Source organism: Vulpes vulpes, chromosome 12, assembly GCF_048418805.1.
Source record: "Vulpes vulpes isolate BD-2025 chromosome 12, VulVul3, whole genome shotgun sequence".
NCBI lineage: Eukaryota > Metazoa > Chordata > Mammalia > Carnivora > Canidae > Vulpes > Vulpes vulpes.
Genome location: NC_132791.1, coordinates 73,479,453 through 73,507,308, shown reverse-complemented (window position 1 = coordinate 73,507,308; position 27,856 = coordinate 73,479,453). Strand labels below are relative to the sequence as shown.

The 27,856-nt window shown below is 42.1% G+C and overlaps 1 protein-coding gene across 14 annotated transcripts in view; it reads left to right on the top strand.

Annotated features, from left to right (window-relative positions):
* BTNL9 (butyrophilin like 9) overlaps positions 1-20,196 on the top strand; it is a 79,898-nt gene extending 59,702 nt beyond the window's left edge. For 11 of the 14 annotated variants that reach the window (XM_072728869.1, XM_072728875.1, XM_072728870.1 and 8 more), the window contains 4 exons: positions 12,515-12,535; positions 12,768-12,794; positions 15,489-15,515; positions 16,535-20,196. In XM_072728869.1, coding sequence (XP_072584970.1) covers positions 12,515-12,535; positions 12,768-12,794; positions 15,489-15,515; positions 16,535-17,160 — 701 coding nt within the window. In that variant the 3' untranslated portion in view covers positions 17,161-20,196. Of the gene's footprint in view, positions 1-2,525; positions 2,691-12,514; positions 12,536-12,767; positions 12,795-15,488; positions 15,516-16,534 lie in introns of all 14 variants that reach the window. The other 3 variants (XM_072728867.1, XM_072728866.1, XM_072728868.1) reach the window with 1 other exon arrangement.
* Positions 20,197-27,856: the final 7,660 nt, after the last annotated feature.

The window sequence follows — 27,856 nt, the reverse complement described above, 5'->3', positions numbered from 1 at the left end:
TGAGAATTTTTTGCATCCATGTTCATCAGGGATATTGGTCTGTAATTCTCCTTTTTGGTGGGGTCTTTGTCTGGTTTTGGAATTAAGGTGATGCTGGCCTCATAGAACGAGTTTGGAAGTACTCCATCTCTTTCTATCTTTCCAAACAGCTTTAGTAGAATAGGTATGATTTCTTCTTTAAACGTTTGATAGAATTCCCCTGGGAAGCCATCTGGCCCTGGACTCTTGTGTCTTGGGAGGTTTTTGATGACTGCTTCACTATCCTCCCTGGTTATTGGCCTGTTCAGGTTTTCTATTTCTTCCTGTTCCAGTTTTGGTAGTTTGTGGCTTTCCAGGAATGCGTCCATTTTTTCTAGATTGCCTAATTTATTGGTGTAGAGCTGTTCATAATAGGTTTTTAAAATCGTTTGTATTTCCTTGGTGTTGGTAGTGATCTCTCCTTTCTCATTCATGATTTTATTAATTTCAGTCTTCTCTCTCTTCTTTTTAATAAGGTTGGCTAATGGTTTATGTATCTTATTATTCTTTCAAAGAACCAACTCCTGGCTTTGTTGATCTGTTTCACAGTCCTTCTGGTCTCGATTTCATTGAGTTCTGCTCGAATCTTAATTAACTCTCTTCTTCTCCTGGGTGTAGGATCTATGTGCTGTTTTTCTCTAGCTCCTTTATGTGTAAGGTTAGCTTTTGTATTTGAGTTCTTTCCACTTTTTGAATGGATTCTTGTATTGCGATGTATTTCCCCCTCAGGACTGCTTCTGCTGCATCCCAAAGATTTTGAACGGTTGTATCTTCATTCTCATTAGTTTCCATGAATCTTTGGAATTCTTCCTTAATTTCCTGGTTGACCCTTTCATCTTTTAGCAGGATGGTCCTTAACCTCCACGTGTTTGAGGTCCTTCCAAACTTCTAGTAGTGATTTAGTTCTAATTTCAAGGCATTATGGTCTGAGAATATACAGGGGACGATCCCTATCTTTTGGTATCGGTTCAGACCCAATTTGTGACCCAGTATGTGGTCCATTCTGGAGAAAGTTCCATGTGCACTTGAGAAGAATGTGTATTCAGTTGAGTTGGGATGTAAAGTTCTGTAGATATCTGTGAAATCCATCTGGTCCAGTGTATCACTTAAAGCTCTTGTTTCTTTGGAGATGTTGTGCTTAGAAGACCTATCGAGTATAGAAAGAGCTAGATTGAAGTCACCAAGTATAAGTGTATTATTATCTAAGTATTTCTTCAGTTTGGTTATTAATTGGTTTAAATATTTGGCAGCTCCCACGTTCGGGGCATATATATTGAGGATTGTTAAGTCCTCTTTTTGGATAGATCCTTTGAGTATGAGATAGTGTCCCTCTTTGTCTCTTACTACAGTCTTCGGGGTAAATTTTAGTTTATCTGATATGAGGATGGCAACCCCTGCTTTCTTTTGAGGACCATTTGAATGGTAAATGGTTCTCCAACCTTTCATTTTCAGGCTGTAGGTGTCCTTCTGTCTAAAATGAGTCTCTCGTAGACAGCAAATAGATGGATCCTGCTTTTTTATCCAGTCTGAAACCCTGTGCCTTTTGATGGGGTCATTAAGCCCATTCACGTTCAGAGTTACTATTGACAGATATGAGCTTAATGTCATCATGATATCTATTCAGTCCTTGTTTTTGTGGATTGTTCCACTGAACTTCTTCTTAAAGGGGAATTTTAAGAGTCTCCCTTAAAATTTCTTGCAGAGCTGGTTTGGAGGTCACATATTCTTTCAGTTCCTGCCTGTCTTGGAAGCTCTTTATCTCTCCTTCTATTTTGAATGAGAGCCTTGCTGGATAAAGTATTCTTGGTTGCATGTTCTTCTCATTTAGGACCCTGAATATATCCTGCCAGCCCTTTCTGGCCCTCCAGGTCTCTGTGGAGAGGTCTTCTGTTACCCTAATATTCCTCCCCATAAAAGTCAGGGATTTCTTGTCTCTTGCTGCTTTAAGGATCTTCTCTTTATCTTTGGAATTTGGGGGGATCTCTCTATTTCCTGGATCTGAATGCCTGTTTCCCTTCCCAGATTAGGAAAGTTTTCAGCTTTGATTTGTTCAAATACATATTCTGGCCCTCAAATACATTTCTGGCCCTCTGGCCTTCCCTTTAGGCGCCCTCGGGAACCCGAATTAAACGGAGGTTTTTCTTCCTCAGGTTGTCGTTTATTTCCCTTAATCTATCCTCATGGTCTTTTGATTGTTTGTGTCTTTTTTCCTCAGTTTCCCCCTTTGCCATCAACTTGTCTTCTATGTCACTCACTTGTTCTTCCACCTCGTTAACCCTCATCATTAGGACTTCTAGTTTGGATTGCATCTCATCCCATCGATTTTTAATTTCTGCCTGATTGGATCTAAATTCTGCAGTCATGAAGTCTCTTGAGTCCTTTATGCTTTTTTATAGAGCTACCAGTAGCTGTATAATAGTACTTCTGAATTGGCTTTCTGACATTGAATTGTAATTCATATTTTGGAATTTTGTGGGAGAGAAGACTTTCTGATTTTTTCTCTTGAGATGAGGTTTTCCTTCTAGTCATTTTGCTCAGTGCAGAGTGGCCAAAAACAAGTTGTGTTGGGAAAAGGAGAAGAAGAGAGAGAAAAAAAGGAATGAAAAGAGAAAAAGAAAAAAAGAAGAAAAAAGGGAAAAAGAGAGGAAAAAGAGAAAGAAGAAGAAAGAAAGGTGAAAAAAGGGGCTGGGGGAAGCAATCAGAAATCAAAAAGAAAGAAAAAAACAAAAAACAAAAAAACACGGGGGAGTATCTTCTGATTCTGTATACTTTAAGTCCCTTGACTTCCCCTGGAACTCGACCGTCCAGCTGGTCTTCTGGGGGAGGGGCCTGTTGTGCTGATTTTCAGGTGTTAGCACTTGGGGGAGCTGCTCTGCCCCTGCCTGGTGCAGGGCTCAGTGGGGGTTGTTTACCCCGTGAGACCCCAGGAAGAACAGCCCCAGTGGCGGGGCCAGCTCTGCAGCCCTGGAGTCAGCCGCCGCAGTAGCTCCAGGGCTCTCCGTCTGCCGGGCCTGGGGGCTCCCGGGCGGGGCCGCTGCTCTGCTCAGCTCGGGGCAGGAGCATCCTCGCTGTCCTGGGCCCTCCCAGCCTCTGCCTGTCCCGGGGGGAGGCCGGATCCTGGGCTGTGTCCCGGCGCCCTGTGCTCCGGAGCCTGCGCTGTTGGATTCGCGCTCCCGCCCCGCAGCCCCCTCCGCGGAGCCGCCGCCCGGTCCCCTCCGAGCTGCTCCGGGTCCCGCCGAGCGCTGCAGCCCTTAGGGAGCTCGGCGCACTCTCCCGGGGCGCAGGTGCCTGTTAGTGTCCCCGGGAGCCCGAGGGCATCCCCGCCTCCTGGGTCCTGCTCTACTTCCCTGCGGGCCCCTTTCCGCCCGGGAAGGTTGGTGCAGCTCCTGCTTCTCCGGGACGGGGCTCTCCTGTCCTGGGGACACTCGCCCCGGCCTCAGCCCGGCTCCTCGCGGGGCCCCTCCCCCTTGGAGGCCTTTTGTTTCTTTATTTCTTTTTCCCATCCTCCTACCTTGATAGAAGCACGAACTCTTCTCACTGTAGCATTCCAGCTGGTCTCTCTTTAAATCTCAGGCCGATTTCTTAGATTTTCAGGATGATTTGAAGGTTATCTAGGTAATTTGGTGGGGACAGGTGATTTGGGGACCCTGCTCTTCCACCATCTTGCCCCTCCTCTATTTTAACAATTCTTGAAGCATCTGTTTAGTGGTCATGAGGTCCTTTAATTGTTGTTGGGTAAGTCTTTGTCTCTCCTTCTAGTCTGAACAATAGTCAGAGTTCATAGTTCTGGATAGAGTATCTTGGTTATATATCTTACCCACTCAGCACTTCAAAAAAAAAAAAAAGGCTACTTTCTTTTGGCTTGCAAAGCTTCTGTTGAAAGTGTTCTGAGACTCGTATTTATTTTCACTTATAAGTTATTGATTTCTTTTGTTTTGCTCCTTTTAAAATTTTTCCTCCATATATTTTTGGAATTTTTTTTCTTTTTTCCTGTTAGGTTTTTAAAAAAGATTTTATTTGTTTGTTTGTTTGTTTGTTTGTTTGTTTGTTTAAAACACACAGAGAGAGGCAGAGAAATAGGCAGAGGGAGAGGTAGGCTCCCCATGAGGAGCCTGGTGTGGGACTTTTTTTTTTTTTTTGATGTTGAAATTCTATTTTCTTTTTTTAAAAAATTTTTATTGGAGTTCAATTTGCCAACATATAGCATAACACCCAGTGCTCTCCTGCCACGTGCACTCCCAGTGCCCATCACCCAGTCACCCCAGCCCCCGCCCACCTCCCCTTCCACTATCTCTTGTTCATTTCCCAGAGTTAGGTGTCTCTCATGTTTTGTCACCCTCACTGATATTTTCACTCATTTTCTCTCCTTTCCCTTTATTCCTTTTCACTAATTTTTATGTTCCCCAAATGAATGAGACCATATAATGTTTGTCCTTTTCCGATTGACTTATTTCATTCAGCATAATACCCTCCAGGTTTGTTTGTTTGTTTGTTTGTTTGTTTGTTTGTTTATGACACACAGAGAAAGGCAGAGACATAGGCAGAGGGAGAGGCAGGCTCCCAATGAGGATCTTGATGTGGGATTTGATCCCACATAGTAAATAGGATAAATTCCTTAATTCTCTTTCTTCTGTCTCATTTTTTGGTGTATAGAAATGCAACTGATTTCTGTGCATTTATTTTAAATCTTGCCATGTTGCTGAATTGCTTTATGAGTTCTCGCAATTTGGGGGCAGAGTCTTTTGGGTTCTACATATATAGTATCATATCATCTGTGAAGAGAGTTTTTCTTTGCCAATTTAAATGCCTTTTGTTTCTTTTTGCTCTCTTATTGCTGAGGCTAGGAATTCCAGTACTATGTTGAACAACAGCAGTGAGAGTGAGAGTGGGCATCCCTGCTGTGTTTCTGACTATAGGGCTGAAAGTTCTCAGTTTTTCCCCTTTGAGAATGATATTCACTGTGGGCTTTTTGTAGATGGATTTTATGATATTGAGGTATGTTCCCTCTTTCCCTACACTGTGGAGAGTTTTTGGCAAGAAAAGATACTGTATTTTGTCAACTGCTTTTTATTTTTTTAAGATTTTATTCATTTATTCATGAGAGACACAGGGGGAAAGAGAGACAGAGACATAGGCAGAGAGAGAAGCAGGCTCCATGCAGGAAGGCAATGTGGGACTCAGGCAAGGACTCCAGGATCACACCCTGGGCTGAAGGCAGGCCCTAAACCACTGAGCCACCCAGGCATCCCTCAAGTGCTTTTTCTACATCAATTGAGAGGGTCTTATGTTTCTTATCTTTTCTTTTATTAATGTGATCTGTCACAATTGATTTGGGGATGTTGAACCACCCTCCGTCCCAGGAATATATCACACTTGGTTGTGGTTAATAAACCTTTTAATGTACTTTTGGATCCTATTAGCTCATATCTTGGTAAGTTCATCAGGAATATTTGTCTGTAACTCTCCTTTTTGATGGGGTCTTTGGTTTGGGGACAAGATAATGCTGGCTTCATAGAATGACTGTAGATATTTTCTATTTCTATCTTTTGAAACAGCTTCAGTAGAATAGGTATTATTTCTTTAAATGTTTGGCAAAATTCCCCTGGGAAGTCATCTGGTCTTGAACTCTTGTTTCTTGGGAGGTTTTTGATGACTGCTCCAATTTCCTTGCTGGTTATGGGTTTGTTCAGGTTTTCTATTTTTTCTTGTTTCTGTTTTAGTAGTTTATAAGTTTCTAGGAATGCATCCATTTCTCCCAGATTGCCTAATTCATTGGCATATAGTTGCTCATAATATGTTCTTAAAATCATTTACATTTACTTGGTGGTGTTTGTGATCTTTCCCTTTTCATTCACGATTTCCTAATTTGAGTCCTTTCTCTTTCATTTTTAATAAGTCTGGCCAAGGGTTTATTGATCTTATTAATTTTTTCAAAGAACCACCTCCTACTTTAGTTGATCTGTTCTACTGTTATTTTGGTTTCTATTTCATTGATTTCTGCTCTAATCTTCAATATTTCTATTCTCCTGCTTGATTTAGGCTTTATTTGCTATTCTTCTCTAATTCCTTTAGTTGGAAGTTTAGCTTGTGTTTTTGAGATTTTTCTAGTTTTTTTTGAGAGAGACTTCTATTGAAATGTACTTCTCTCTTAAGACCACCTTTATTATATCCTACAGGTTTTGAACAGTTGTACTTTAATTTTCAATACTTGCATAAATCTTTTTAGTTATTTAATTTCCTGATTGACTCATTCATTTTTTAGTAGGATTCTCTTTAACCTTCAAGTGTTTGAATTCCTTCCAGTTTTCCTCTTCTAAATGAGTGCAAGGGGATCCCTGGGTGGCGCAGCGGTTTAGCACCTGCCTTTGGCCCAGGGCGCGATCCTGGAGACCCGGGATCGAATCCCACGTCGGGCTCCCAGGGCATGGAGCCTGCTTCTCCCTCTGCCTGTGTCTCTGCCTCTCTCTCTGTGATGACTCTCTGTGATGACTATCATAAATAAATAAAAATTAATTAAAAAAAATTAATAAATGAGTGCAAGTTTCAAAGCACTGTGGTTGAAAATATGCAGGGAATAATCCCAGTCTTTTGGTATTGGTTGAGACTTGATTTATGACCCAGTATGTTGTCTATTCTGGAGAATATTCCATGTGCAGTTGAGAAGAATGTCTATTCTGTTGCTTTAGGATGGAATGTTCTCTATGTATCTGTGAAGTCCATCTGGTCCAGTATGTAATTCAAAGTCCTTGTTTCTTTGGTGATCTTCTGTTTAGTAGATTATATGTCCATTGCTCTGAGTGGGATGTTGAAGTCGCTTACTACCAATGTCTTATCATCTATGTGTTTTTTTTTATTTGGTTATTAATTGGTTTATATAATTGGCTGCTCCTAGATTGGGAGATCTAACAATTATAAATATTTTTAATACTTATATTATTTATATTTTTAATATCTTACTGTTGGATAGACCCTTTAAGTATGGTATAGTGTCTCTCTTCATCTCCTACTACAGTCTTTGGTTTAAAATCTAATTTATCTGATATGAGAATTGCTATTCCAGCTTTCTTCTGAGGTCTATTTGCATGGTAAATCATTCTCCACACCCTCATTTTCAGTTTTAAGGTATCTTTAGGTTTAAAGAGTCTCTTATAGACAGCATATGGATGGGTCTTGCTCTTTTATTCAATATGATACCCTGTGTCTTTTGAGTGGAGTATTTAGCCCACTCACATTCAGAGTAAATAATGCAAGATATGAATTTAGTGTCATTGTACAGTCTCTGTTTCTGCAAGTTGTCTCTGTTTATTTCTGGCCTATGTTGCTCTTGGGATCCCTCTTTGCTTACAGGATCCTCTTTAGTATTTCTTGGAGGGATGGCTTGGTGGTCACATATTCTTTCAGCTTCTGTCTGTCCTGGAAGCTCTTTATCTCGCCTTCCATTCTGAATGATGGCCTTGTTGGATAAAGTATTTTTGATGTCATTTTTCCTCATGTAGTACCTTGAATATGTTATGCCAGCCCTTTCTGGCCTGCCAGGTCTCTGTGAATAGGTCTAATGCCAGTCTACTGTTCCTGCCCTTATAGGTTAAGAACCTCTTGTCTCAACCTGCTTTCATATTTTCTCTTATCTGATTTCTCTTTATCTCTGAAATTTTCAAGCTTCAGAGATATGCCAGAGTGTCGATCTATTTTTATTGAGTTTGGGAGGGGGTCCTCTCTACCACTTGGACTTGAATGCCTGTTTCTTTCCCCAGATTAGGGAAGTTCTCAGCTCTGATTTGCTCAAATATACTCTGCCCTCCTCTCCCCCTGGGTCGTTTTTTTTTTTTTAAATAAATTTATTTTTTTATTTTTTTTATAATAAATTTATTTTTTATTGGAGTTCACTTTGCCAACATACAGAATAACACCCAGTGCTCATCCCCTCAAGTGCCCCCCTCAGTGCCCATCACCCAGTCACCCCCACCCCCCGCCCTCCTCCACTTCCACCACCCCTAGTTTGTTTCCCAGAGTTAGGAGTCTCTATGTTCTGTCTCCCTTTCTGATATTTCCCACTTATTTTTTCTCCTTTCCCCTTTATTCCCTCTCACTATTTTTTATATTCCTCAAATGAATGAGACCATATAATGTTTGTCCTTCTCCGATTGACTTACTTCACTCAGCATAATACCCTCCAGTTCCATCCACGTGGAAGTGAATGGTGGGTATTTGTCATTTCTAATGGCTGAGTAATATTCCATTGTATACATAAACCACATCTTCTTTATCCATTCATCTTTCGATGGACACCGAGGCTCCTTCCACAGTTTGGTTATTGTGGACTTTTTAAATAAGTTTATTTTTTATTGGTGTTCAATTTACCATCATACAGAATAACACCCAGTGCTCATCCCGTCAACTGCCCCCCTCAGTGCCCACCACTCATTCACCCCCACCCCCCACCCCTCCTCCCCTTCCACCACCCCCAGTTCTCTTCCCAGAGTCAGGAGTCTTTATGTTCTGTCTCCCTTTCTGATTTTTCCCACACATTTCTTCTCCCTTCCCTTATATTCCCTTTCACTATTATTTATATTCCCCAAATGAATGAGAACATATGTTTGTCCTTCTCCGATTGACTCACTTCACTCAGCATAATACCCTCCATTTCCATCCACATTGAAGCAAATGGTGGGTATTTATACCTCTTCAGGGACACCAGTAATTCTAATATTTTTTCATATTTTGAAATCGTTGATTTCTGAAAATTCCCCCTCATGATCCATTAGTTGTTTTTATCTCTTTTCCTCAACTTCCTTCCTTTCCATCAATTTATCTACTATGTCACTGACTCTCTCTTCTGCCTCATTTACCCTAGCTGGTAGAGCATCCAAATTAGACTGTATCTCATTTGGAGCATTTTAAATTTGGGCCTGATTTGTTCATTTCTGTACTAAGATTCTCTAGAGTCTTTTATGCTTTCTTTAAGTTCAGCCAGTAACTTTATAACCGTTATCCTGAATTCCAGCTCTGACATTTTACTTATATCCATATCTATTAGGTCTGTGATAGAGAGTATTGGCTCTGTTTCTTTTTTTAGCATCCTTTTTCAAATTTAAATTCAATTAGCTAACATCATACATCATTAGTTTCAAATGTAGTTTACAATAACTCATTAGTTGTGTATAATGCCCAGTGCTCATAACATCACATGATGTGATGGTTCTTTCTTTGTTTTGAATTCCTCCTTCTAGTCATTTTGCCCAAAGAAGAATAGATGAATGAGTGAACAAAGTCAAAAATATCAATCATGACCCAAGTGAAATACACACTAGACAAATCCAAAGAGATCAGAAACAAACAAAAAAGAAAGAAAGAAAAAAGACAAAGAAAAGGGAAAAGGGGTTAAAAAAAAAAGAGAAAACATTGGGGGAGGGAGAGTGAATGTAATCTCACAGGTGGACAAAACAGTGATTCACTTGGTCCTGAATATAGTTTGGTCTATGTGTTAGAAGACTCTAAGTCCCAAAATTTTAAAGAAAGCAAAAGTCACACATATATACAAAATTCAATTGACTAGAGTGAAAGGAAGCCAAAAGTGAAGAATATATCTAGAAAATGTAAATGTAAAACATAGAAGTTTTAAAAAGACTTAAAATAAGAGTTGATAAAACAAGAAACTAGTTGAAAAAGGATAAAAAAGGAAAATTTTAAACTGAAAGATAAATGAATTATGAGAAAATACCACAAATTCCTTATACTGTTTTCCCCTAGTGCTGGAGTTTTGCACTCCTTCGAGGTCCATAAACCTGCTATTCAGGCCTGTTGTTCCAGCTAACCTCCTGATATGTGCCTGCTATGGTGATTTTTCTGGGCAGAGTTGCACACTCCCTTTTGTTGGATGACTGGGCTCAGTGTAAGCTCTTTTTGGTTGATCTGTGTGGCTTTTTGTTCCCTGAAGGCTTTATACACCCCTTTAGAGGACCAAAACAAAAATGGCTGTGCCCTGATCTCTAGCCCCAGAGCAGAAAGATCACAGTCCCCTCTCTTCAGTAAATCATTTGCTTTCACTTTTGTGCATGCCAAATCCTGCAGACTCCTGTGGTGCGCACCCACACTGATCCTCCTGGGGAAGGCAGAAGGTCCCCTGTTTCTGCACTTTGTAGTGACTTGGTCCTGAGAACAGTTGCCTGATCATTTGCATACCCACTTCACCCCACCTAGGGGAAGGTGGGGGGTTTGCCCCATTACTGTCCTTTACAGGGTCCCCACACTGAGAGCTATTGCCTAGTCATGTGCCCACCCAGTCCACCCTTCCCAGGGGAAGGTGGAGGGTTCCTGTATTCCTGTCCTTTGCAGAATCCTCACATGGAGAGTGGTCACCCAGTCAGCCCATGGCTTGTGGTTTATGGTAAACTGAGCTGAGAGCCCCTTCCCTGGCTCGCTGATGATAACCAGTTTCCCCAGTCCAATGCTTGGGAACTCACCAGCTCAGGAACCCCTGTTCTTTCTGTGACTCCAAGGGTCCTGAGACCACACTGTCTCAACCAAGATTCTGCCCTATTTCACCACCAGAGCACCTTTCAGGCAGGGAAGTCTCTCACTAGAGCAGACTTCTAAGGGTTCTGATTTTGTGCTCTGGGGCTGTATTACTTTCCAGTAGTTGGCTTATGGAGGCTCCCTCCCCCCACCATTAATCTTCCAATATATTGCTTTGGATTCATTTCTCTGCACCTCCTATCGTGCAGAAAGTGGTCGCTTTTCTACTTGTCAAGTTCCAGCAATTCATTTCTTACATCTCAGGTTGAATTCATGGGTATTCATACTGACTTGATAGTTATCTAGCTAAATTCAGGGGACCAGATGACATGAGTTCCCCTACTCTTCCCCCATCTTACCTCCTCTATGACTATATTTTGTGAATTTAATTATTGTAAGTCTTAGTTCGATCTGCTCTTGCTGGTTTTGATGGGAATTCTCTGTGCTTCCTAGACTGGATATTTGTTCCCTCCTCCAGTTTAGGGAGGTTTTGAGCTATTATTTCTTCAGATAAATTTTCTGTCCCCCCTTCTCTCTCTCTCTCTCTCTTGTTCTGGGACTCCTATAATACAAACGTTATTATGTTTGATGCAGTTACTGAGTTCCCTAGGTCTATTCTTGTTTTGCATAATTCTCTCTCTCTTTTGTTCAGCTTGTTGGTTCTCTGTTACTCTGTCTTCTGGTCACTAATTCATTCCTTTGCTTTTTCCAGCCTGCTGTTTGCTCCATCAAGCATGTTTTCATTTCATTTATTGTGCCCTCTGCTGTTTTTTCTTATTTCTGTGCTAAGGAACTCAGTCATGTCTTCCAGTCTTTTCTCAAGTCCAGTGAGTTCCTTAGGATCATTGCTTTAAATTGTCTATCAGACATGTTACTTCTATCTGTTTTGCTTAGTTCTCTGCCTTGTCCTTGTCCTGTTTTTTCACTTGTGATAAGCAAAAACAAAACCCAAACAAACAATAACAAAAAAATGCTCCAGGTTCTAAACTCACAGAATTCAGCCCCTCTGGTTTTTAAAACCAAATGTTATGAGGATCAGTCCTCCTTGTGTGAGGACCCATTTACCTGCTTTCTCCACGTGTGCAGGGAGCATCCCTCCATCTTTCTGACCATCCTAATCTTTCAGATAAAGCTTTGTCTCTATATTTAGTTGTGAATTTTTTTTCTACCAGTCTTCAGATCTCTTTGCCAGTCTTTGTATATGGATGATATCTAGTTGAAAACATGGGAAGGAGTGAGCTCAGGATCCTCCTATTTCACTAACTTCCCAAGCTCCTAGACAGAATGATTTACTTTTAAAACAAGGCATTGAGTGGAGAAGTCAAAGCAATGCATTCCTAGTGACAAAATATCCAAGTCTTAATATCTGGCCAGGGGAGATAATTGACTATGATATCTTCTCAGTCCTTTACTGTTTTTATTTAAATTCAATTTTCCGACATATATTATCACACTCAGTGCTCATCCCATCAAGGCCCTCCTCAGTGCTTGTCACCCAGTTACCCCACCCTCCCACCTCCCCTTCCACAACGCTTTGTTTGTTTCCCAGGGTTAGGAGCCTCATGGTTTGTTTCCCTTTCTAATTTTCCCAGTCCTTTAAGTAATGGACAGAGTAAGTGACCCTGAGGATCACAGAGGCTGTGCTCAGTGCCTGAATTAATGAAGGACCTCCTCCCCAGGAAAAGTTTCTGAATCCAGGGTAAATGAACTGTAGCCTCTCAAACTAGACATTACCCCTGGGAAGAGACCCCTCAGTACCAGGATCTGTTTTCCTTTTCTAGCCCCAGGCAGATTTCTGCCTTAGAACAAAGAATAGGATGAGTCATAAGAATCATGCAGATGGGTGGTACAGAGACTAAGATGGGATTGAGATGAGCAGTGGTTTAAGAATAAGAAATCTCCTCCTAGTGGCCTAACTGCCCTGGGAAGGTGGTTTCCCTCACCCAAAGACTGACATTTTCTCTGTGTATTTTGCTTACAGAGAGGCTTCAGACAGAGCTTGGTAAGTGACCCCTCTTCAGATTATTTCTTCCTGTCTACCTTTTAGCATCTGATTTTCCATATATATCCATCTCATTTCCTAACCAGGTATGATAGCCAGGTTGGAACACTGCTAGCCATATGGGTGGCAGGAGAAAGGGGAGAAGGGTGGGGGGAGTGCAAAATGCAATGTGTGAGCAGGGAAGCAGCATTGACCTGGTGTTTTTAATTCTGTTTTTCCATGGCTGCTTCAGACTGGAGAAGGGCTGAAGGCCAGGCTGGTGAGTGAAGTCCATCTCCTTCCCACTGTCCACTTTACATCCAGCATCCCAGTCACTCACTCTGACTAACCAACTTCATTCTAGTTTCTTCCACAGGCACATGGCATGTATCAAAATATGTCACTTAGTAGAGGCTATATTCAAGTTTTACTTTTCTATTTACTTTACATTCGTCCTGAGATGTAAGCATATTAAAACCATTGTTGCCAATTCTGGTTGCACATCAGAATCACCTAGATCTTGGTGCCCACCCTCAAAGACTCTGACCTGTGGGGCTAGAGTGGGCATGTTATTCTATCTGTAAATATTTTCCCCTGTCCTTTCCTCCATTCCCCACATAAAGCAAATAGTCTCATGCACATCTTTATTTTGTATGCTTGCAAAGGATGAATTTCTGCTTCATGCACAAGCATTTCAGTTTTTTAAATGATGTTTACCGTCTTGTGCTAGTCCTTGCTTTTCTCACTCATCCCTGTTTTAATATACACCCCTGTTACCATATCTGGTCTGTGTCTTCTTGCTGCAGTATACTCCATTTTAGTCAGCTACCTTCTTGGAATAGATATCCAACCTGCCTCCAACTCCACATCACTGCACACAATGCTCAAATTTGTCACCTTCTGGCCTTATGTGGCGATTTCTCTGGGATGTATACCCAGGAAGGCAATTGCTGGCCCATGGGAAATATGTCACTAAGTGGAATAGAGGGATCCCCTGAATTGCCATTGGTAGTGCATGGAGGCTCCATGTGTCCACATCCCATATAAGCCAGATTTCTTAGTTAGCCAGTCAATGGGGATGAGTGATTGCTCATTGTTCTTTCAGTCTGCACTCTTCTGAATTCTAAGAAGTTTGGGCATCCCTTCATATGCTATTTGACTTTTGGGGCTTCCTCTTTTGAATGTTGACAGTTCCTGTCCTTTGGCCATTTTTTTAAAAGTACACTCTATGCCCAATGTGGACCCCAACGTGGGGCTCAAACTCATGACTCTGAAATGAAGACCTGAGCTGAAATCAAGGATCAGAAGTTTAACTGAGCCACTCAGTGTCCCCTTTGGCTGTTTTTAGTATGAGTTTGCTATCTTTTATTGATTCAAGGGAACCTGATACTTATGTATATCACATATATCACACATACACTAGCACACACACATACATATATGTATATGTTTATGTGTGTGTGTGTGTATGTTCTATTAGGTATGTCCATGGTTTTCCATTGAAAAGAAACCATTAATTTTGATAAAATCTAAGTCATCAAATTTTTACCTAATGACTTTTGGTTTTGGAACTTTGTTGATGTGTATATATGTATGTGTATGAGGTTGCTATTTTTCTTTTATTGAATCAATAAGACATATATGCGTGTGTGTGTACACACATATATCTTTATACAGATATATATTCATCAAATTTGTACCTTATGGCATGTCTTTTTTGAAGTTTTGTGGAAGAAAGCCTTCCTCACACTTAGGTCATAAAGATACTCTCTTCCACTTTCTTCTATTCACTTTACATGTGTTATATGTATGTCTTTAATCCACCTGAAATTTGCCATTTTATTTGGTGCTATGTGAGGATATAGCTGATATAGCTATTTTTCTTTACATGGTGAGTGAGTTTTCCTAGTGACATCTACCACACCATCCATGATTTTCCTATTGATGTAGGTACTGCCTTTAGTTCATATTTGGTTCCCATGTGTAGATGAGTCTATCTCTTTACCACCTATTACTTCATTGTTTTTACTGTTATAATACCCAAAAGTACAAGTTTTCCTCCTTTATGCTTCCTTTTGAAAATGAATGGACCTTTTTAGGTCCATTTCAAATTTTAGGATTAATTTACAAAATTCCTTTAAAAATCCCAAAGCAGTTTTATATGGGATTGCTTTAACTTTTATTTTATTTTTTAATAATAAACTTATTTTTATTGGTGTTCAATTTGCCAACATACAGAATAACACTCAGTGCTCATTCCGTCAAGTGCCCCCCTCAGTGCCTGTCACCCATTCACCCCCTTTTTAGATAAATTTAGAAAGAATAAACATCTTTATAGAATTGAGTTATACTATGCAAGAGCTATATGTTTTGAAAAGTCTACTAATGATTCTGATGTAAAACCAGGATTTAAAGCCCCTGCTGTAAATTTATGGAGCTCTGAAAACTTAATAGAAGCAATAAACTTTTGCTATTTTGTGACTTGTTGATCTCTCTGTTGTAAAGAAGAAGATAAAATAAAACAGAAATCCACTCAGGATGGTTCATGTTATGAAAGGAGGAAAATCAGGATATCTAAAGGACATTTCAGGACAGAAGCCATGTTCAGCCAGACTTCCTTGGACTTATTCTTCTGATCAGAGATTAAAACATCTTGTGTAACCTTCAGGGCATCCTAGCCACCTGTATTGGTTCTCTTTGTCCACATGCTTTGTTTTCTTGCCTTTTTTCAGTACAAGATTAGACTGCCTGCAGATCTGGCATAACCCAGCACTGACATCTGCCACCTACTTAATCCTAAATTCCTAGAGAAATGCTATTGTGAACCCAGACCAGTCTGGACTCCAATTAGCTGTCATGGTGGGAATGAGATCATTAGGTTTGTGGCACCCCCTCATGCATTTTGAGCCTCCCTCAAGGTTCCAGAGTTGCTGAATCAGATCTTTGAGTCTTTTCCCTTTCTGTTTGCTTTCAGAGTGGAGAGCAGCCCAACAATATGCAGGTAACTGAAGCCAAGGGACTGTGACTTGTGACTTGGGTTGGTTGGATCTTAAACAGAAGGGAAGAGGAGACAACTGAGATTGGAGGAAGGCTGTGTCCAGGAGCCAAGTATGGAGCCTACACACACAAACACCTAAGCCTACTTTTGCACATACACAACATGACACATGTGCCTGCATGCTTGCATGCATACATCTGATTACATTCACACATGCACTTTTTTATGTGCACATATATTGTCCTAAAAGCACATTACTTTCTGGGTTTTACTAGATTTGTTTCCATCTGGCAGGAAGGCTGCTAGTGCCAGTTTGTAGGAACCCCTCATTAGATAGAAGAGATCCTTAGGGCTCCCGTCTATCAAATGGGTGTGCTTTGAGGGATGGAGTATTTGAGTGGAAGGCACTGGACTGGATGATCTCAAAGGCCCCTTTCAGTTTTAAAATCCTAACATTGCTATAAAACTGAGGCTCAGGGATGCCTGGGTGGCTCAGCAGTTGAGCATCTGCCTTTGGCTCAGGGCATGATCCCATGGTTCTGGGATCGAGTCCCACATCAGGCTCCCTACACGGAGCCTACTTCTCCCTCTGCCTATATCTCTGCCTGCCTCTCTCTCTGTGTGTCTCTTATGAATAAATACATAAAGTCTTCTTTAAAAACTGAGGCTCAGAGCTCACGTGATGATCTCAAGGTCACACAGAATGGTGTGTCAGTGAGGAATTGAACCAGCCCAGAGTCCCTTTCCCTTGAGGAATTTGGAGAAACTAGAAAGTTTTCTATCTCCCGATCTCCATGGCACCTGGTATGGCATTCAGGAAACTTCCAGTTTAGGAAAGAAATATGATTCTTATTATGGCTTTCAGGTGCTCAGAAGTGCCTTGCAAGCTGCTTCAGTACACAGGAGTGGTTTCAGGGGTGGGAGTGACCACCAGGAGCACTAGGAGGTTTACCTGTCAGGAAAGGGGACAGGCAAGGCCCAGAACCACCCTTCACAGGTACTAACCATGTGCCTTTGCACAGTGGATGTAACCCTTGATCCAGCCTCCGCCCACCACAGCCTGGAAGTCTCCGAGGATGGCAAGAGTGTGTCCTCCTGCACAGCAGTGCCTGGCCCTGTGATGGGAGACCCCCAGCGGTTCTCTGAGCAGACATGTGTGCTGAGCTGTCAGCATTTTTCTGGTGGCCGCCACTACTGGGAAGTGCATGTTGGCAGGCGCAGCCGCTGGTTCCTGGGTGTGTGTTTGGCCACAGTGCCACGCATGGGTCCAGCACAACTAAGCCCAGCCAGTGGCTACTGGGTGATGGGGCTGTGGAACCACTGTGAGTATTTTGTCCTGGACCCACACCGCATCGCGCTCACCCTGCGTGTGCCACCACGGCGTGTGGGTATCTTCCTGGACTGGGAGGCAGGAAAACTGTCCTTCTTCAATGTGTCAGATGGCTCCCATATCTTCACCTTCACCGACACCTTCTCAGGGACACTCTCTGCGTATTTCAGGCCCAGAGCTCATGACGGTGGTGAACACCCAGATCCCCTCACCATCTGCCCATTGCCTGTTAGAAGAACATTCATCCTTGAAGAGGATGAGAGAGATGCCTGGTTACAGCCCTATGGGCCCTCGGATCCCACCTTGGGCCTGTGGTGAGGCACTCTGTTGCCTACAGGTTTGAGTCCTTGGCAGCTTCCTAGATACCTGGCTGGGATTTGCTCTCCCACTTCCTCTAGAGTGGAGGAAACATCACCAAAATGTTGCCAAAGGCTAACGACTCACCACGGAGAAGGGGAACAAAAAGAGGAACCTTTGTCCATAGATGTATGCATATATGTATGTGATTTTCTTTAATGAAAAGAGTGAATTCCAAAGCTCCTTTGTGTATATGGTAGGACTAAGCAAAGGAGGAATAATAAATTTACGTTGTTGGGAGCCACGGTGTGCACTGAAGATCAGAAAGAAACAAGACTGGGGGAAAGGTAGAGGGAAACTTTACTGGATTGGATAAGAGGTATCAATTAACATATTTTTTAAAAATACTTTTTTTATGAGTTTTCTAGCTCTAAAATGTCTAGAAGCAATGATACCTCATAAACAGTGATCTTACCTGGGGCTTAGATCCCAGTTTTAAATGACATTTCCCACTGAAATGAACTTGGAGAAACGGCTGATTCCAGGGTTGGAACAGAGAAGGTACAGGTGAATCTGGAATATCTTGTATTCAAATGTGCTCAGAAAGTGATGAAGCCATAAGAACCAGGGTGAAGAGGCTCCACTGATCAGTTATGGGATGATTTGAACTTTCAAATGAATCATGACAAGGATGAATAATGACAAGAATTGCTCAACAAAGTATTGCACAAATAAGAAAATGCCCTATGTGTGCTGAGATGTTTTTCAGTCAGAGATGAAATACAGAGATATGAAAGAGGAAAGAAGAAAATGGAAGAGTAGATCTGTGAACTCATGGTTTTTATAATGTACAGATAGATGGAGCACACATACCCACACAATAAATAGGTAAATAGATTTGTGTGTGCATGCATATGGTTCCTAGCTCTGTCAGTTTTGACAGCTTTGGAACAATAACATTCCAGTACCAGTGAACACACCTAGCATCCAGAACTTAGTTTTTAGTACTATGTTCCAATAAAAAGAACCAAGGCTCCTTAGATAAGGGGTAAACTTCAGGGCTAAGGCAGGGAGAATACAAGATAGGTGTGATATTATGATTAATAAGAAATATATAGTCTTCCACCTAGATTCTGGCACAAAACTCCTAAAACTCTTAGAATTTCCTAAGTGATAAGAGCTATCAAGATGTCTCTTGATAGTCATAACAAGGACTTTTCAACCACATCTCGTTTGTGTTAATAAGATGACTTCTGGAAAGCCCTCTAAGGGTGGAGCTGGTTTTCAGGAGAACCAAGTACATGATTAAAAAGGTTGAAATTTAGTCTTCCCCTACCTCTCATCCATCCCTAAACTCAGGGAGAGAAGAGAGGCTGGACCCACACATATGTGGTCAGTTATTCTTCCATAAAGCAATAAAGAATATCTAATGGAAAAAAGACAGTCCCTTCAACATATGGGGTTGAGAAAACTGGACAACACTAAAAAATGAAACTGAATGATTTTCTTAAACCATACACAAAAATAAACTCAAAATGAATGAGAGACCTAAATTTGAGACAGGAAACCATCAAAATCCTAGAGAAGAACACAGGCAGTAACCTCTTTGACATTGGCCATGGCAACTTCTTACTAGACATTTGTCTGGAGGCAAGGGAAACAAGCAAAAAGAAACTACTGGGACTTCAAGATAAAAAGCTTCTGCATAGCAAGGAATACAGTGAACTAAACTAAAAAGGAAACCTATGGAATGGGAGAAGATATTCGCAGACGACATACCTGATAAAGGGGTTAGTATACAAAAATCTAGAAAGAACTTATCAAACTCAACACCCAAGAAACGAATAATCTAGTTAGGAAATGGGCAGAAGACAGGAAGAGACATTTTTCCAAAGGAGACATACAGATGGCCAACAGACAAATGAAAAGATGCTCAACATCAATCATCATCAGGGAAATGCAAGTCAAAACTACAGTGAGATATCACTTCACACCTAACAGAATGACTAAAATGAACTGCACAGGAAACAACAGGTGTTGGTGAGGATGTTGAGAAAAAGGAATCCTTTTACACTCTTGGGGGGAATGCAAACTGATGCAGCCACCCTGAAAAACAGTATGAAGTTTCCTCAAAAAGTTAAAAATAGAACTATCTTATGATCCAGCAATGGCACTACTGGGTATTTACCCAAATAATACAAGAACACTAATTCAAAGGGTTACATGCATCTTCATGTTTATTGCAGCATTATTTACAATAGCCAAGATATGGAAGCAGCCCAAATGTCCACCAATTGATGAATGGATAAATCAGAGGGTGTATATATGTACAAGGAATATTACTAAGCCATGAAAAAATGAAATCTTGCCATTTGCAATGACATGGATAGAGCTAGAGAGTATAATGCTAAGGGAAATAAGTCAGTCAGAGAAAGAAAAATACCATACAATTCCATCCTTATGAGGAATTTCATTTGTTTTAATGAGCAAAGGGAAAAAAGAGAGACAAACCAAGGAAGAGACTCTTAATTATAGAGAACAAACTGATGGTTACCAGACGATGGGAAAATGTGTTAAACAGGTGATGGGGATTAAGAAGGGCATTTGCTGTAATGAGTACTGCTATTGTATGGAAGTATTGAATCACTATGTTGTACACCTGAAACTAATATTATCCTTTATGTTAACTAGAATGTAAATAAAAACTTTAAAAAATTTTTAAAAATAATAAAATAACTTTACAAATGCTAAGTGAAATACATCAGAGAAAAACATATATGATTTCACTCATATGTGGAATTTAAGAAACAGATGAGCAAAAGGGGAATAAAGAGATACAAGCAAAAAGAGAGACCTTAATTATAGAGGAAAAAACTGATGGTTACCAGAGTGGAAAGGGTTGGTGGGATGGGTGAAAAAGGTGATGGGGATTATGGAGGAAACATGTCATAATGAGTACCTGTTGATGTATAAATTGTTGAATCACTGTATTGTACACCTTAAACTAACTCAACACTATGTTACAACTGGAATTAAAACAAAAACTAAAAAAAAAAATTATAGCCTTGTTAACATACTATGCATGGTATTCAGAGAAAGCTAGTTTTCTATAATCATTTGCATTGATGTGCAAACATTTTGGGGTCCTACTCCCAAATATGATATGATAACATTAAAAATACATTCCTTGACTGTATACAATGATTATATATTCCTTTAATATTGTTTTATGCATTAAATAAGAAAAACAAACATATAGCTGATACAAAAAGCAAGTTAAATTCTTTTTAAATAGCTGATAGCTCTACTTGTGCATTTTAAATAATGGGGAAGCCCAGCTTTAATGCTGGAAGGATCTTAGACTTTCAGTTACATGTTTTGTGAACCATAATGGCCATGCTGGAGGCCACTCAAAGGGCCAGAATATTCAGAGTAGAAACCCAAGCCTCAATCCAAACCTCATTACTCTCTTGAAAGTTTCTAAAAATAGGACACCATATGTTCATTTCTCCCCACTGTTTACATTTTCCATAGAGCTATTCTTCAAAACTTGGAAACGGTGAACATGGCACATATGTGTGTATCCCAATCCAGTGTACAAAATACAAGGTGAAGTGAGGATGCGCTTGCTTGAGGCAGCTTAGGGTGGCTTACTCACAGGGATAGGCAGAGCTGAGAGAGGACCTTAACTACAACAGTGGGTGGGAATCAAGTTATTATGGGCCCCATGGGAATCTTACATGGGGAGACAAATGTTTCCATGGATTGAGTACTTCCATACATCTTTGGTGAGCTTATAAATTGGCACATTTTGAGGTCAGTTTTGCTAATGTCTGCCAATTTCTAAATGTGAGCATCCTCTGACCCAGTAGTTCCAAATTCAGGAATCTGATATATAGAAATATTCATACCAACACCTGAAGATATAAGAAGATATTCATTAAGCAGTGAAAGCAAGGGTGGAATACCATCCACTTGCTATTAGGAGAATAAATAAAATATAGTCCATTTATACTATGGCTACTGTGGCACCAAAAATTTTTACACAGAATGTGTGTTATTGCTTTTGTAATTTAAAAAGGAAGCAAAAAAAGGAAGCCAAAAGGACAGTCTCTTTAATAAATTGTTCTGGAAAATTGGACAGCCACATGCAGAAGAATGAAACTAGACCATTCTCTTATACCATACACAAAGACAAACTCAAAATGGATGAAAGATCTAAATGTGAGACAAGATTCCATCAAAATCCTAGAGAAGAACACAGGCAACACCCTTTTTGAACTTGGCCACAGCAACTTCTTGCAAGATACATCGACGAAGGTAAGAGAAACAAAAGCAAAATGAATTATTGGGACTTCATCAAGATAAGAAGCTTCTGCAAAGCAAAAGAAACAGTCAACAAAACTAAGAGACAACCTACAGAATGGGAGAAGATATTTGCAAATGACGTATCAGATAAAGGGCTAGTTTCCAAGATCTATAAAGAACTTTTTAAACTCAACAGCAGAAGATGACGGAAGAGTAGGGTCCCCAAGTCACCTGTCCTCAACAAATTACCTAGAAAACCATCCAATCATCCTGAAAATCTATGAATTCGGCCTGAGATTTAAAGAGAGACCAGCTGGAACGCTCCAGTGAGAAGAGTTCGCGCTTCCATCAAGGTAGGAAGACGGGGAAAAGAAATAAAGACACAAAAGGCCTCCAAGGGGGAGGGGCCCCGTGAGGAGCCGGGCTGAGGCCGGGGCGAGTGTCCCCAGGACAGGAGAGCCCCGTCCCGGAGGAGCAGGAGCTGCACCAACCTTCCCCGCGGAAAGGCCTCCCGGGGAATTGGAGCAGGATCCCCAGAAAGGCGGGGATGCCCTCGGGCTCCCTGGGACAGTAACAGAGGAACTGCGCCCCGGGAGATGTGCCGAGCTCTGTAAGGGCTGCAGCGCTCGGCGGGACCCGGAGCAGCTCGGAGGGGCTCGGGCGGCGGCTCCGCGGACGGGGCTGCGGGGCGGGAGCAGCTCGGGAGGGGGGGCTCGGGCGGAGGAAGAAGCTCCACGCGGAGGGGGCGGCGCGGCTCCGGGAACAGCTCGGAGGGGCTCGGGCGGCGGCTCCGTGGAGGGGGCTGCGGGGCGGGAGCGCGAATCCAACAGCGCAGGCCCCGGAGCACAGGGCGCCGGGACACAGCCCAGGATCCGGCCTCCCCCGGGACAGGCAGAGGCCAGGAGGACCCAGGACAGCAAGGACGCTCCTGCCCTGAGCTGAGCAGATCAGCGGCCCCGCCCCGGAGCCTCCAGGCCCTGCAGACGGAGAGCCCCGGAGCTACTGCGGGAGCTGACTCCAGGGTCCCAGAGCTGCCCCCGCCACTGTGGCTTCCTCCCGGGGCCTCACGGGGTAAACACCCCCCACTGAGCCCTGCACCAGGCAGGGGCAGAGCAGCTCCCCCAAGTGCTCACACCTGAGAATCAGCACAGCAGGCCCCTCCCCCAGAAGACCAGCGAGACGGACCAGTTCCAGGGGAGGTCAAGGGGCTTAAAGTATACAGAATCGGAAGATACTCCCCCGTAGTTTTTTTGTTTTTGTTTTTGTTTTGTTTTGTGCTTTTTTTTCTTTCTTTCTTCTTGATTTCTGATTGCTTCCCCCACCCCACCCCACCCTCTTTTTTTCTTTTTTCTCCTTTCTTTTTCTTTCTCTTTTTCTTCTCTTCCCCCCCCCTTTTTTTTCTCCTTTCTCTTTTTTCTTTTTCTCTTTTCTTTCCTTCTCTCTTTTTCTCCTTTTCCCAATACAACTTGTTTTTGGCCACTCTGCACTGAGCAAAATGACTAGAAGGAAAACCTCACCTCAAAAAAAAGAATCAGAAACAGCCCTCTCTCCCACAGAGTTACAAAATCTGGATTACAATTCAATGTCAGGAAGCCAATGCAGAAGCACTATTATACAGCTACTGGTGGCTCTAGAAAAAACCATAAAGGACTCAAGAGACTTCATGACTGCAGAATTTAGATCCAATCAGGCAGAAATTAAAAATCAATTAAATGAGATGCAATCCAAGCTGGAAGTCCTAACGACAAGGCTTAACGAGGTGGAAGAACGAGTGAGTGACGTAGAAGACAAGTTGATGGCAAAGAGGGAAACTGAGGAAAAAAGAGACAGGCAATTAAAAGACCATGAGGATAGATTAAGGGAAATAAACGACAGCCTGAGGAAGAAAAACCTACTTTTAATTGGGGTTCCCGAGGGCGCCGAAAGGGACAGAGGTCCAGAATATGTATTTGAACAAATCCTAGCTGAAAACTTTCCTAATCTGGGAAGGGAAACAGGCATTCAGATCCAGGAAATAGAGAGATCCCCCCCTTAAATCAACAAAAACCGTTCAACAGCTCGACATTTAATAGGGAAGCTTGCAAATTCCAAAGATAAGGAGAAGATCCTTAAAGCAGCAAGAGAAAAAAAGTCCCTGACTTTTATGGGGAGGCATATTAGGGTAACAGCAGACCTCTTCACAGAGACCTGGCAGGCCAGAAAGGGCTGGCAGGATATATTCAGGGTCCTAAATGAAAACAACATGCAACCAAGAATACTGTATCCAGCAAGGCTCTCATTCAAAATGGAAGGAGAGATAAAGAGCTTCCAAGACAGGCAGGAACTGAAAGAATATGTGACCTCCAAACCACCTCTGCAAGAAATTTTAAGGGGGACTCTTAAAATTCCCCTTTAAGAAGAAGTTCAGTGGAACAATCCACAAAGACAAGGACTGAATAGATATGATGACACTAAACTCATATCTGTCAATAGTAACTCTGAACGTGAACGGGCTTAATGACCCCATCAAAAGGCGCAGGGTTTCAGACTGGATAAAAAAGCAGGACCCATCTATTTGCTGTCTACAAGAGACTCATTTTAGACAGAAGGACACCTACAACCTGAAAATAAAAGGTTGGAGAACCATTTACCATTCAAATGGTCCTCAAAAGAAAGCAGGGGTAGCCATCCTTATATCAGATAAATTAAAATTTACCCCGAAGACTATAGTGAGAGATGAAGAGGGACACTATCTCATACTCAAAGGATCTATCCAACAAGAGGACTTAACAATCCTCAATATATATGCCCCGATTGTGGGAGCTGCCAAATATTTAAACCAATTAATAACCAAACTGAAGAAATACTTTGATAATAATACACTTATACTTGGTGACTTCAATCTAGCTCTCTCTATACTAGATAGGTCTTCTAAGCACAACATATCCAAAGAAACGAGAGCTTTAAATGATACACTGGACCAGATGGATTTCACAGATATCTCCAGAACTTTACATCCAAACTCAACTGAATACACATTCTTCTCAAGTGCACATGGAACTTTCTCCAGAATAGGCCACATACTGGGTCACAAATCGGTTCTGAACTGATACCAAAAGATCGGGATCGTCCCCTGTATATTCTCATGTGCACTTGAGAAGAATGTGTATTCAGTTGAGTTTGGATGTAAAGTTCTGTAGATATCTGTGAAATCCATGTGGTCCAGTGTATCATTTAAAGTTCTCGTCTCTTTGGAGATGTTGTGCTTTGAAGACCTATCGAGGGTAGGAAGCGCTAGATTGAAGTCACCAAGTAAAAGTGTATTATTATCTAAGTATGTCTTAACTTTGGTTATTGATTGATAACTGATTGATATGTCGATATTGATATTGATTGATAATTGATTGATATGTTTGGCAGCTCCCACATTCGAGGCATATATATTGAGGATTGTTAAGTCCGCTTGTTGGATAGATCCTTTGAGTATGATATAGTGTCCCTCTTCATCTCTCACTACAGTCTTCGGGGTAAATTTTAGTTTATCTGATATAAGGATGGCTACCCCTGCTTTCTTTTTAGGACATTTGAATGGTAAATGGTTCTCCAACATTTTATTTTCAGGCTGTAGGTGTCCTTCTGTCTAAAATGAGTCTCTTGGGATCCCTGGGTGGCGCAGCGGTTTGGCGCCTGCCTTTGGCCCAGGGCGTGATCCTGGAGACCTGGGATCGAATCCCACGTCAGGCTCCCGGTGTATGGAGCCTGCTTCTCCCTCTGCCTGTGTCTCTGCCTCTCTCTCTCTCTCTCTGTATGACTATCATGAATAAAAAAAAAAAAAGAAAAGAAAACCAGATACTCTCATAAAAAAATAAATAAATAAATAAAATAAAATAAAATGAGTCTCTTGTAGACAGCAAATAGATGGGTCCTGCTTTTTTATCCAGTCTGACACCCTGTGCCTTTCGATACGGTCATTAAGCCCGTTCACGTTCAGAGTTACTATTGAAATATATGAGTTTAGTGTCATCATGATATCTATTCAGTCCTTGTCTTTGTGGATTATTCCACTGGACTTCTTCTTAAAGGGGAATTTTGAGAGTCTCCCGTAAAATTTCTTGCAGAGCTGGTTTGGAGGTCACATATTCTTTCAGTTCCTGCCTGTCTTGGAAGCTCTTTATCTATCCTTCCATTCTGAATGAGAGCCTTGCTGGATAAAGTATTCTTGGTTGCATGTTTTTCTCATTTAGGACGCTGGATATATCTTGCCAGCCCTTTCTGGCCTGCCAGGTCTCTGTGGAGAGTTCTGCTGTTACCCTAATACTCCTCCCCCTAAAGTCAGGGATTCCTTGTCTCTTGCTGCTTTAAGGATCTTCTCCTTATCTTTGGAATTTGCAAGCTTCACTATTAAATGTCGAGGTGATGAATGGTTTTTGTTGATTTTAGGGGGGGATCTCTCTATTTCCTGGATCTGAATACCTGTTTCCCTTCCCAGATTAGGAAAGTTTTCAGCTAGGATTTGTTCAAATACATATTCTGGACCTCTGTCCCTTTCGGCGCCCTCGGGAACCCCAATTAAACATAGGTTTTTCTTCCTCAGGCTGTCGTTTATTTCCCTTAATCTATCCTCATGATCTTTTAATTGTTTGTCTCTTTTTTCCTCAGTTTCCGTCTTTGCCATCAACTTGTCTTCTATGTCACTCACTCGTTCTTCCACCTCTTTAACCCTCATCATTAGGACTTCTAGTTTGGATTGCACCTCATTCAATTGACTTTTAATTTCTGCCTGATTAGATCTAAATTCTGCAGTCATGAAGTCTCTTGAGTCCTTTATGCTTATTTAGAGCCACCAGTAGCTTTATAATAGTGCTTCTGAATTGGCTTTCTGACATTGAATTGTAATCCAAATTTTGTAACTCTGTGGGAGAGAGGGCTGTTTCTGATTCTTTCTTCTGAGGTGAGGTTTTCCTTCTAGTCATTTTGCTCAGTGCCGAGTGGCCAAAAACAAGTTGTATTGGGAAAAGCAGAAAAAGAGAGAAGAGAGAGAAGGAAAGAAAAGAAAAAAAGAGAAAAAAGAGGAAAAAGAAGGAAAGAAAGGAACAAGGGGTGGGGGACGCAAACAGAAATCAAAAAGCAAAAAACAAAAAACAAAACAAAACAAAAAACAACAAAACAAAAACAAAAAAAACCAAGGTGATGTATCCTCTGATTATACTGATTATACTGTAAGTCCCTTGACTTCCCCTGGAACTTCAGTCCAGCTGGTCTTCTGGGGGAGGGGCCTGTTGTGCTGATTTTCAGGTGTTAGCACTTGGGGGAGCTGCTCTGCCCCCTGCCTGCCATGGCTCAGTGAGTGAAGTTTATCCTGTTTATCCGGTGAGGCCACTATGAGGCTCAGTGGGGGTTGTTTACACTGTGAGGCCCCAGGAGGAACAACCACAGTGGCGGCTGCCGGCTTTGGAGCCTTGGATTCAGCTCCTGCAGTAGCTCCAGAGCTCTCCATCTTCAGGGGCCTGGATGCTCCAGGGGCGGGGCCGCTGATCTGCTCAGCTCAGGGCAGGAGCGTCCTTGCTGTCCTGGGTCCTCTTGGCTTCTGCCTGTCCCGGGGGGAGGCTGGATCCTGGCCTGTGTCCCCAGCGCCCTGTGCTCCCCGGCGGCGCTGTTGGATTCGAGTTCCCGGCTGCGCAGCCCCCTCCGCACTGAGCCTTCGCCCAAGCCCCTCCGAGTTGTTCCCAGTCCAGCTGTTAGCGCACTGCAGCCCTTTAGGGAGCTCAGCCACGGGGTGTGGCGCACTCTCCCTGTGGCACAGGTGCTCTGTTAGTGACCCTGGGAGCCTGAGGGCATCCCCGCCCTCCTGGGTCCTGCTCTAACTCCCTGCAAGTGCCTTTTTGCCCCGGAAGATTGGTGAGCTCCTGCTTCTCCGGGCCGGGGCTTTCCTGTCCTGGGGGCACTCGCCCCGGCCTTAGCCTGGCTCCTCGCGGGGCCCCTCCCCTTGGATGCCTTTTGTTTCTTTATTTCGTTTTCCCCGTCTTCCTACCTGGTAGAAGCGCGAACTCTTCTCACTGTAGCATTCCAGCTGTTCTCTCTTTAAATCTCAGGCCGAATTCATAGATTTTCAGGATGATTTGAAGGTTATCTACGTAATTTGGTGGGGACAGGTGACTTGGCGACCCTACTCTTCCTCCATCTTTCGAGACCCATTTTAGACCTACGGACACCTCAAGGCTGAAAATGAAAGGTTGGAGAACCATTTACCATTCAACTGCTCCTCAAAAGAAAGGAGGGGTAGCAATCTTCATATCTGATAAATTTATGTTTATCCCAAAGACTGTGGTAAGAGATGAAGAGGGACACTATACCATACTTAAAGGATCTAACAATCATGAATATTTATGCACTAAATGTGGGAGCTGCCAAGGATATCAATTGATAAACA